The 10,966-nt window shown below is 56.6% G+C and overlaps 1 protein-coding gene across 1 annotated transcript in view; it reads right to left on the reverse strand.

The window, feature by feature from the left end:
* Positions 1–10,237, reverse strand: part of NPR2 (natriuretic peptide receptor 2) — a 33,812-nt gene extending 23,575 nt beyond the window's left edge. Inside the window, exon 1 of the mRNA XM_083402727.1 lies at positions 9,273–10,237. Within this exon, the coding sequence (XP_083258853.1) occupies positions 9,273–10,044 (772 nt within the window). The 5' untranslated portion in view covers positions 10,045–10,237. The remainder of the gene's footprint in view (positions 1–9,272) is intronic.
* Positions 10,238–10,966: the final 729 nt, after the last annotated feature.

Here is a 10,966-nt window from a genome sequence, read left to right on the forward strand (position 1 = left end):
ACATAACTCCATCCCCTCCAACATTTCTCTGAAGAAAATAGGGACGTCGTCCTAAGGAAAAGCGGGACATTCCAGGGTCAAATCAGAAACCGTGACGGCTTCTGTAAATCTGGTCCTGTCCTGGAAAAATAGGGACCCTTGGAGGGTCTGCCCCAGGGAGGTGGCCTGTCTGACCTCAACGGGGAGGGAGTTAGCTTCACACAGATGAGCCAAGGCAGGCATCTGAGTCCTGGGGGACCAGCGACAGTGACTCCACTGAGGACCTCAGGGACTGAGCAGGATGTGTGTGATCCAATCTGTTCGGCTGATGCTTGAACCTGACCTGGTGGCGTATGGGCAGCCAATGCAAGCTTTGGATCATGATGAGCTGGTGATCATCTGACCCCATCAACAGTCAAGCCTTTTGCTCCAGCTGCAGCCTCCAGACCAGGCCCAAGGCCAGCCCCACCCAGAGCACATGGAGGCTACCAATGCATGTATCACCATGGCCAAATTTCCCTTGCCCAAGAATGGCCATAGTTGGCAGGCCAGCCACACCTGGTGAACGTCACTCCAGCCACTGAGGCTCCCTGAGCCTCCAGCAACAAAGACGGGTCCAGGAGGAGCAACCCCAAACCTGGAAATCTCTGGGAACCTGCCCCCCAAAGGGCCTCCGTCTTCCCAGGGGTCTAGCTCAGTCCCCTGGCCCCACTGCTGTGCCCAGACCATGGTCCAGGTTGTGGCCATCCTCTCCCGACTCCGAGGTTATGGCGAAGGAGCAGCCCTGGCGCAGCCGAGGCAGCAAGAAGAAACAGCACAAAAACATGTTTGGGTTTGCGGTTGTGGCGAAAGAATTTGCAGGTTCCCGGATTCCAGCACCTTCTGCCTGGCTCCGTAATTGGAAACAGAGGGCCCCACCAGGCAGCTCCAGTTACAGGAAGGAGGGGGCGGCTCCTAGCGTGGCACATGATGGGGGGAGCCCCCCCCCCCCCGCAGGCTGCCTGCCATAGGAAAGTGGGCTGCAGCTTCTCCAGAGGGGAGGGGAGGAAGCCCTCTCCAAACCTCTCCAGGAAGCACGGCCCCCTCCTTCCCCACCAAGGCCTGAAGCGCTCGCCCCAACCTGGCCCAGCTGGCAGGCCAGGGATGTTGAGCAACAGCTGGAGAGGCAGCAGATGCTGGGATATCAGGCAGCCACACAGTCGCCCAGAGGAGCCCCAAATGCAGCCTGCTCTCGCCTCCCCTTTTGCACGAACCCCAGCTCTGGCCTTTGAGGAGCAGGCAGGCGGCAGACCAACCTCCAGGGCACACATGGCGCATTGGCACGACTACCGCCCTGCCTGGAATGCACACCATGCCTCGCTGATGCAGCACACCAACACTGTCACACCAGCACAGAGTCACGGGCCCCAGGGCACCGTTCGGACTCCAGACCCTCCCTCGCCTTTGTCTCAAGTGGATCTGGTTAGGGTGGGAGAGCAACTGGCACCCTTGAAGGGGGCAGGGAGTCATTATCACTTCCAAAGTCAAAAACAGATGGGAGGGAAATGAGATCAGGAAATTAGGTTGCACCAGAACCGGCAGCCTGGGATGAGCCCTGGCAGAGTCCAGGCATGCCTTCCAGATTTCCGGGCAGGGAGAGGAATTCGAGTTCAGCTAAAGGACTGGCTGGCATCAAAGTCAGCCTGACTCCCATCACAGAAACACCGACAGCTTGATGAAGGGCTGTCCACCACACAGAAGGACAAGCTTCGCTTTGGAAATGGCAGCCTGGCTGCAGCAAAGGCAAGTCCTTCTTTGCCAACCCTTTGGAGTTCTTCAAGAGTGTCAGCAAGCAAGTGGACAGAGGTGAACTGATAAGGCCCTGCAGACCTGGACTTTCCCAAAAGCTTTTGACAAAGCCCCTCCCAAGGGTCCCGAGGGACCTTCGCAGTCATGGGATAAGAGGGAGGGTGAAAAATAGAAAGCGAGGGTAGGAACAAGTGGCCTGTTTTCACAAGAAGCAGTGCTATTTTTTCTTGAAAAAGAGGTGCCAGAACTCACCATGAACACCTCCCTTGTTCTCTTATAATGGCAATGGTGCCCACCTGAGAGGGTCCAGAACTGAGTTCCTGTGAGTTCCAGCTGAAAAAAGCCCTGATGAGAATACAGTGGTACCTTGGGTTAAGAACTTAATTCGTTCTGGAGGTCCATTCTTAACCTGAAACTGCTCTTAACCTGAGGTACCACATTAGCTAATGGGGCCTTCTGCTGCCACTGCACCATTTCTGTTCTCATCCTGAAGCAAAGTTCTTAACCTGAGGTACTACTTCTGGGTTAGCGGAGTCTATAACCTGAAGCGTCTGTAACCTGAAGCATATGTATCCCGAGGTACCACTGCATATTAAGCAGTGTGGTCTGGGCATAAGGAATACTAGTGGGATGGAAATGACTAGCTTAGAGGTGGCTTTACAAGACAATTTAAGCAAATTTATGATGGAGGAGGCAGAGGAAGAAGAGGAGGAGCAGGCCTGGCAACAACTGAGGTCTTCTGTGGCTGCAACTTCTAGGAACCAAAAACAACCCAAGAGTCTTGTGTGACTTTAAAGGCTAGCCAATTTATTATGGCATAATAAGCTTTTGTGGCCTCGAGTCCACTTCATCGGATGCAGAAACCCTCACTCACCCATTGGGAGGGAGGGTTGTGAGCAGGAAGATGAGAGAGAAATGAAGTGTGCAAAGTCCAGGCAAGGACAATTCCGTTAGAACTAGGCGGCCTGCAAAATAATGAAGGGGCCTTCAGCACCATGACAGGTGAGGGACTTGGTGTTGCTGAGTTAACAGGCAGCTGCATTGCGACAGGAGGCCGTTGCCTTCGTTCAGACCCAGATATATAATATTGTACTTATTGGTGATTTACGTCAGGCATTTCTTAGACAACAAGACACTTCTGACAAAGAGAAAAAGGCAGCGAACCAAGAGGAGCAGCCTCCTGCAAGAGAGGGCAGAGAACCACTTGCCTTCCCCTCCAGCAAGCAGCTGAAAGCCCTTCAATGCCCCACCAAGGATCTCCAGCCTTTGACCGCGAATCTTCTCCCCCACGGCAGGCCCTGCTGACAGATAACCCCCTAAGCAAAAACAGCTTCTCAGCAGCACAGCAGCAGCGACAGGCACATCCGAGGAGAAGCAGACACAGGGGCAGGCCCAGCATCAGGCACAGATGCCAGCTCTGCCCACCATGCCAGATCCGGCAATACTATCACAGACTCCAGAACACCAGGGGCTCCTTCAATTGCTCTCCTTCCAGCCTGACATAGAAAGCCCTTCTGCAATTATGCACCAGACAGAGAGACCCATCTCTGTGCAATAGGAACACTGGTCAGGGAATGAATTGCCTGACTACTATAGTCCATGCATTGGCAGCCTAAAGGCTGGATTGCTGAAATGCACTCTATGCTGCCCTGGGGCAGAATAACATTGTTGTTGTTGTTGTTAAATTTGTATACTGCCCTTCATCTGAAGATCTCAAGGCAGTTCACAAGATGAAAATACAGAATAAAGCCACAAAATACAGAATAAAGGCAGCTACAAAACAATAACCCACTCTCCACATTTAAAAGGTCCTAAGGCTGTTAATCAACCCAAGGTCTGGTTGAAGAGGAATGCTTTTGCCTGGTGCCTGGTGAGCTTCTCTGGGGAGAGCATCCCACAAATGGGGAGCCACTGCAGAAAAGGCCCCTTCTTGTGTTGCCACCCTCTGGATGTCTCGTGGAAGAGGCACACAAAGAAGGGCCCCCGAGGATGACCTCAGGGTCTGGATCAGTTTATATGGTGAGAGGCGGCCCTTGAGGTGTTGTGGTTCTGAGCCATTTAAGGCTTTATAGGTCAAAACCAGCGCTTTGAATTGCGCCTGCAGTCAGACCAGGATCAGCATTATATGGTCAAACAGTTTTGTCCCAGGGAGCAACCTGGCTGCTGAATTCTGCACTTCAGCTGAAGTTTCCAAACCATCTCCAGAGGCAGCACTCTAACCTAGAGGTTACCAGAGCATAGACGACAGGAGTGAGGCTGTCCCTGGCCAGATAGGGATGCAGCTGAGCTACTAACCAAAGCGGATGGAAGGCAGCTGGGCTGCTGATGGGGGCACAGGGTGACTGGGAGCGGCCGCTGAGACCACATTGGCTCCTGAAAGACCTACATTGGCTCCCAGTATGTTTCCAAGCACATTTCAAAGTGTTGCTGCTGACCTTTAAAGTCCTAAACGGCCTCAAAGGCCCGCTACACCTGAAGGAGCGTCTCCACCCCCATCGTTCTACCCGGACACTGAGGTCCAGCTCCAAGGGCCTTCTGGTGGTTCCCTCCCTGCAAGAAGGGAGGTTGCAGGGAACCAGGCAGAGGGCCTACTCCGTGGTGGCACCCACCCTGGGTAACGCCCACCCATCAGATGTCAAGGAAATAAGCAACTATGTGACTTTGATAAGGCATCTGAAGGCAGCCCTGTTTTGGGAAACTTTTAATGTTTGGTGTTTTATCGCTGTTTTTAATATTCTGTTGGGAGCCGCCCAGAGTGGCTGGGGAAACCCAGCCAGATGGGCGGGGTATTAATAATAAATTATTATTATTATTATTATTATTATTATTATTATTAATAATAATAATAATAACAGCAGCATTGGCTGCCCATACACTTTCAGGGCAGGGGCAAAGTCCTTGTTTTACTTTACAAAGTCCTGAACCACTTAGCTCCAGGGCACCCCAGGCATTCCCTGACACCTTCTATCCCAGCTCTGGCACTGAGATCATCTGCAAGAGCATCGCTGGCCGTTCCCTAAGTTGGCAAAGCTCCTTTGACAAGAACAAGGAAGTCCGCCTTGGGTGTCATCAGCCCAGTCCTGTGGGATGTTCTTCCATAGAGATTTGGAAGGCACCTCTCATTCTAAGTTTGCTGAAAACTTTTCTTTGCCGCCAGCCTCATACAGGCAATTCAGAAAAAAACCTTCTGTACTTGTTAGCTGATGATCTATGATTTTAAGTTGTTGTGTGTTTTTTCTTGGATATTTGTCATTGTTGTAAACCACTCTGAAATTTATGAAACTACAGTACTGTATACAAGGGTTTTTGATAAGTAAATAAAGCTATAAATGGACACAAATCTCACACCGGAAATTGCAATAGCCAAAAAGCAGCGGGGGAACATTGTGAGGGCTCCCAAGCCACTCTGTGACCAACCTTAAGGTGGCCACATTTGAAGGGGGATTGTGACACAATGCTGCTGAATAACATGAAATTCATTATGCCCATAGAAAACTGGAATATAAAAACAATAGAATTATGCTCATTATTTTCCATCATTAATTTCTCTCATTGCCTGTTAGCACTGTGTGAAGGACTTCCTTTTATCCATCCCAAATCTTCCAACATTCAGCTTCACTGAATGCCCACAAGTTACACTGGTACCTTGGTTCCCAAATGCTGAAAACCCAGAAGTAAGTGTTTCAGTTTTCAAACGTTTTTTGGAACCTGGACATTCAATGCGGCTGTTGGCTATTGTTTCTGAGGCGCATGCACCAATCAGAAGCTGCGCCTTGGTTTTTGAACATTTCAGAATTCATACTTCCGGAATGGATTATGTTTGGCGCTTTTGTTTTAGCTATTTATTTTGCGTTTTTGTTTTTGAGGCTGTTTGGGTTAATTTGTTTTTGTGACTGTGTGGAACCCAGTTCAGCTACTGATTGTATTGTGAGACTGCAGAAATGGATAAAAGCCCCCCATCCAATCAATGCCTATCATCAATGCAGGTAAGAAAAAAATAATATTAATTTTTATCATCTGCAATACTGTTTTATTTATTTTATAGTACAGTACATTGATTATTGCTTTCGTTTTATGGATCAATGGTCTCCTTAGATAGTAAAATTCATGTTAAATTGGTGTTTTAGGGGTTGTTTTTAAAAGCCTGGAACAGATTAATTCATCTTGCATTACTTTCTATGGGAAAACGCACCTTGGTTTTGTAACGCTTTGGTTTTGGAATGGACTTCCGGAACAGATAAAGTTTGAGAATCAAAGGACCACTGTATAGTCTTGTGAGAGGCAGCCATGCTCCCTTGATACCTGCTATCATTTTATAAACTTCTACCCCTGGGTATAGGGTGGTATATAAATTCAATAATTAAATAAAAATAAAAATACCATGCCACTTCTCTTTTCTCTAAACTAGAAATTCCCAAAGACTGCAACCTTTCTGCAAAGGAGGGTTGCTGCATTCTCTGGATTGTTCTGGTTGACCCAAATGACCCACCTGCATCTGGGTGCAAGAGGGGAGGAGCCTCAGCAGGAGCCGCAGAGACAGCCAGCAGGTTGCAGAAGGACAAAAACAGTATTCTGAGCCTGCACAGAGTGCTCAGAGACAGTTGGGGTTGGGGAGATGGAATGAAGTGCCCTGGGAAAGGGCACAAGGGACTGGCTGGCACACTTCAGTGCAGGTCCCACTTGTTTCTCATATATATATGTCCCCGCTAATAATGGATCTCCCATGAAACATGTAATTTAGCCCTCAGCTTTAAGCCATAAAAATCACAGTGTGGGCGGAAGGAATATTTGCCACAAGGGATTGAGGGGATGACGGATGACAGCTCTCCGCTCTCCCGCCTGCTCTGACCAACCTGCCAGCCTCAGCTCAGGCTGCGACAGGCTCCTCTGGGGCAGCCCTTCCTTCCAGGGGTCTCTCCCTGCCCCTGCCTGCAGCTCACAGCTCTGCCTTCCCCCTTAGGACCTACAACCTGGAGGCTCCTGATGCGTCAGCAGCAGATGTGTCCATCCTGCTGCTGCTGCTGCTGCTGCTGCTGCTGCTCCCCAGGAAGGAGAGGGGAGGTTGGTGCAGCGCAAACACACTGGGAGAGGAGATATAGTGTGCCTGTCAGGGTGCTTGCACTGCGCTGACCTCCAACCCCACCCCCTCTCCTTCTGGGGCTGGAAAGGGAGCGGGCAGCCTGCCAGTTTGCGAGTAAAACTGAATTACTGCGTCACAAAATGATGCATGTCTAAGAAGTGTGTCAACAACATGGAAAGTTTGGGAAATTCTGTTTTAGGCTATAGGTTGGGGTCACATCAGACATGACATTAAATGTGTCTTTGCATGTAATGTGCTCTCTCGCTCTCTTTAATGTAAATAGCAGCCTCTTTGAGTGGGGGAGGGCAGTAATTATCAGGATCAAAGCAGGCAAGACAGGGGGGTTAACCTTTTCCTCCCCAGCTGCAATCGTGATGAAACCAGCTCTGGAGGACCTCACTGAGCTCAGACCCTGTTTGTCTCCTGCATAATCCTGGAATTTCAAACCCTGATGCTGAAGACCAAAGATCGGGTGAATATTTCCTGTGCAATAGCTGTGGAGCCCCCAAGAAGACTGAGGGAGATCACTCACCTCCAAAATTCTCTGAGGAAAATGTTGAAGGTGTTTTTAATTTAAACCACAATCCTATGCATGTCTATTCGAACACAAGTCCTCTGCAGCTCAGTGAGGCTGACTCCCAGGTGAGTGCTGCAGATTTTACAAAAGTCTGCCATAAGAAAGATGCTTGAGGGCCAAAACATGAAGTGGGAGGGAGGGAGGGAGAAGTGGGCTGGGGGGGGGGGCAAGTGAAGATCAGGCAGACCAGAAGATCCCAGCAGAGCCTCAGACAAGAGCAAGAAGCAGCAAGCTGGTTCTCCGCAGGCCAGACCCCCCTCCCCTAAGAGCAGAGGACAGGACCCTCCTCTCCCTCCCCCCACAACGCAGCCCTCCGGCCATCTCACGGGAGCCTGGCCTGTGGCTGCAGGAAGGGCTGGGGAAGAGCCTCCCGCCACACTCATTCTCAAGCCACACTCGGCTCACTCTCTTTCAGGCAGGAGTTCAGCGGCAGTTCGGGGTTTTTGTTTGGTGCAGGGAGAGAGAAAACGGGGCCGCCGTCTCCTCTGGGCTCCCAGCAACTGTCAGCCAGGAGACATCAAACATCTCCGCCGGCCTTCCAGGGGTGTGACATTCCTGAAATTCTCACATTTAAATCTAACCCAGCTCCCGTCGTAAAAGACGCAGCAATAAACTTTTCCCCCTTTTTGGAAGGGGGAGAGGCGGCGGCTTCCCGACAGACAGACAGGCTGCCTCTACCCCGCTCTTCCCTACAAAGGCCGGTCTGAGATGGGTCCGAGCGCGGCCCCAAGGCGGCGGCGGCACTGGACGGCACCTCCAGCCCCCGGAGCCCCGTCTCAGGCCGGGCCGGCTCGCCTACCCGCCCGGTCCCCGCCGGAGCGGAGGGGCAGCGAGTGGGCCGGGGGTCCGCCCTCTTGCCCTGGGCTGGCGGCGGCGGCGGAGGCGGCAGCAGCAGCAGCAGCTGTTCTTTTCGCTCACGGCGCCCCCGGCCCCCGCCCGGCCCGCGCCTGCCTCGGCCCGCGCCAGAAACGCCCCCGGAAAGCTCCGCGGAGGCAGCTGGCCAGGTGCGGCGGCGGCGGCGGAGGCTGGAGAGGCGAGCGCGCGGCGCATCCGGCAGCACGACGGCGCTCCTGCGCCCTGGCGTCCGCTTCCCTCGGCCCCCGGTCCGGCAGAGGCGCTCGGGCCAGGCCCCTTCCCCCGGCCTGGCTCTGGGGGCTGATCCCGCCCCACGCCTTCCTGCCTCCCTCCCTCCCCCGAAAAAGGCCCATCTGGCTGTCCCAGGCGGGCTCCGTGCCCGTCCCGATGACACAGCAGCCGCCGAAGAGGCTCCATTAGCAGCCGCAGCTGCAGCTCGGATCGATAAGTGCCTCCTGGCGCATCCATTAAGGAGGAGTGTCAGGCTGCCCTTGGCCAGCGCCCCCCCCCCCCCCCGCCTACGCCCGGAAAGTGGAGGGCTCGATCCGGCTTCGGGATCTGCGAGCGCCACCCCCAAACTGCCAAGCGGTCCTGGTAGATGTTGAGATAGTTCCAACCGGCTTCTCTTGGATGGATGGATGGGCCGGGGATGGGGCGGGGGGGGGGATGTATTTCTCCGTGGCCACACAAGGGCAGTTCCTCCGCATTGGCTCCCCCCCCCCAGTCCAGGAGTGCCCCCCTCCGTCCCCTCTCGGAGTCGCAGAGCCCAATTCGGGACAGAGATCTCGATCTCCGGCCCAGAGGAGGCCCGACGGCAGCGGAGGAGGTGCCGTCTCGCCGGGAAATGCCCGCAGACTGAGCGAGGCTGGGGGGGGGGGGGACTGCATGCAGACGGAGATGGGAGGGTGGGATGGACTGCAGGCACCCGGGACACGCGCCCCCCTTCCCGTCCAGGAGCAGCAGCAGCAGGCGGCCCCCAAGCGACCCGCTCACCTCTCCCGTTGGCCCGGATGAACTGCACGGCGGTGTCCGGGCCGCCGCCATCGTCTGCGGCGCCGCCTGCGTTGCTGCTGCTGCTGCTGCTGCCGTTGTCTCGGGGCGCGTAGATGTGGTAGCCGACGGTGAGGCCGGCGTGGCGGAGCTCCTGGTAGACGCCCTCGATGGTGAAGTAGAAGGGCCGGTCGTCGGTCTTTCGGTCGACGTAGAGGAGCGCGGCGCGGGAGCTCCAGTTGAAGCGCTCGTGCAGGAGGGCCGCGAAGGCGCCCAGCTTGGGCGCGGACGGGCCGGTGCGCACCAGCGTGGTGTAATGCTCCTTCTTGTGGCTGAAGTCCGAGGCGACGGCGCCGGCCGTGAGGAGCGGCAGGCCCCAGTGCGAGGCGAAGCGCCCCACCGAGGCGGCCGGGTAGACGCAGCCGGGCCCCAGCAGCACGTCCGGGTCGTGGTAGAGCTTCAGGTCCACGGCCTGGAGCGGCGCCACCGACTCCGAGCAGGCGCCGTTCAGCTCCGACGTGGCGTTGACGGTGCGCATCGACAGCCCGGCGGCCCGCAGCGCCGGCTCCAGCGCCTCGAGGGCCAGGCGCACGGCGGGGCCCACCCGCGGCAGGGCCCACGGGTAGCTGGGGTTGTGCTCGGGCAGCACCAAGGCCACCGTCACCACCGTCGCGGCCGCGCTCCCGTTGGCGCCCTCGCCCAGGCCCGACGAGGCGGCCGACAGCGACAGGGCCACGGCGGCGACCACCAGCAGCGACGTCGTCGGCGAGGCCATGGCGGGGGCGCGAGGAGGGAGTCTGCTCCGCTGGGCTGCTGCCTGGCTGCCCGGGGGCCGCTGCCCCTCGCCACCACCTCCTTCGCTTCGCTGCTGCCGCCGCGGAGCCGCCTGATCCCTTCTGTGGGCCGCCGGGCTGCCCTGCGCTCCCCAGGAGAGGCCGCCCCCTCCGCGGCCAGCCCCAGCCGCCCACCCTGCGCCTCCCTCCGGACGCCGTGCCAGAGCCGCCTGCAGACGTGGGGGGGCAGCGCCCCCTGGTGCCTCCGTCCGCGTCCTCCGACGCCGCCAGCCCAGGCGCCCCACCAGGCCAGCGGCCGCGCTCCAGAGGCGGCGGCCCGGGGCGCGGCTCCATCCCGCCCGCCCGCCCGCCGGGGCAGGACCCGGCCCGCTGCTACTGAACGCAGCAGCTGGGTGGAGAGCGGCCCGCCCGCCGGCTCCGCGGCCGCTGCCCGGGCGCCTCCATCGCGCGCTTTCGCCCTCGAGCGTCCTGCTAGCTTCGCAGCCCGGCGCTCCTTGGGCGAGGGAAGGTCGGGCGGGCCAGGGAGCGGCGGCGGCGGCCCTGACTATCCCGAGCGCGCATGGTGCCCTCGGCGCCTCGCAGCGGGGCTGGCTCTTCCTCCTCGCGGCCTCTCTGGAAGGGTCATGGCGGCGCACGAGAGGCCGGCTCGCTCGCTCGCTCGCTGGTTGCGGCTCTCTTTCTGTCCAGCCGCGAATCCAGCAGCCTCTTGGTTCGCTCTGCGCCTTCCAGATGGAAAGAACCGGGCGGGAGCGCCGTCCAAGCCTCTTGGAAGCTGTGCGCGGAGTCCCGCCTGCGGTGGCGGCTGAAGAAGCCGGAGACGCGCCTCTCCTCCGGGCAGCTGCCGGTGGAAAGGGGCCAAAGGCGAGGCTCTCCATTGGCTCTCGCTTGCCCTCTCCGGAAAGA

This window comes from Podarcis tiliguerta (genome assembly GCF_965153285.1).
Source record: "Podarcis tiliguerta genome assembly, chromosome: 11".
In the NCBI taxonomy this organism is placed as follows: Eukaryota; Metazoa; Chordata; class Lepidosauria; order Squamata; family Lacertidae; genus Podarcis; species Podarcis tiliguerta.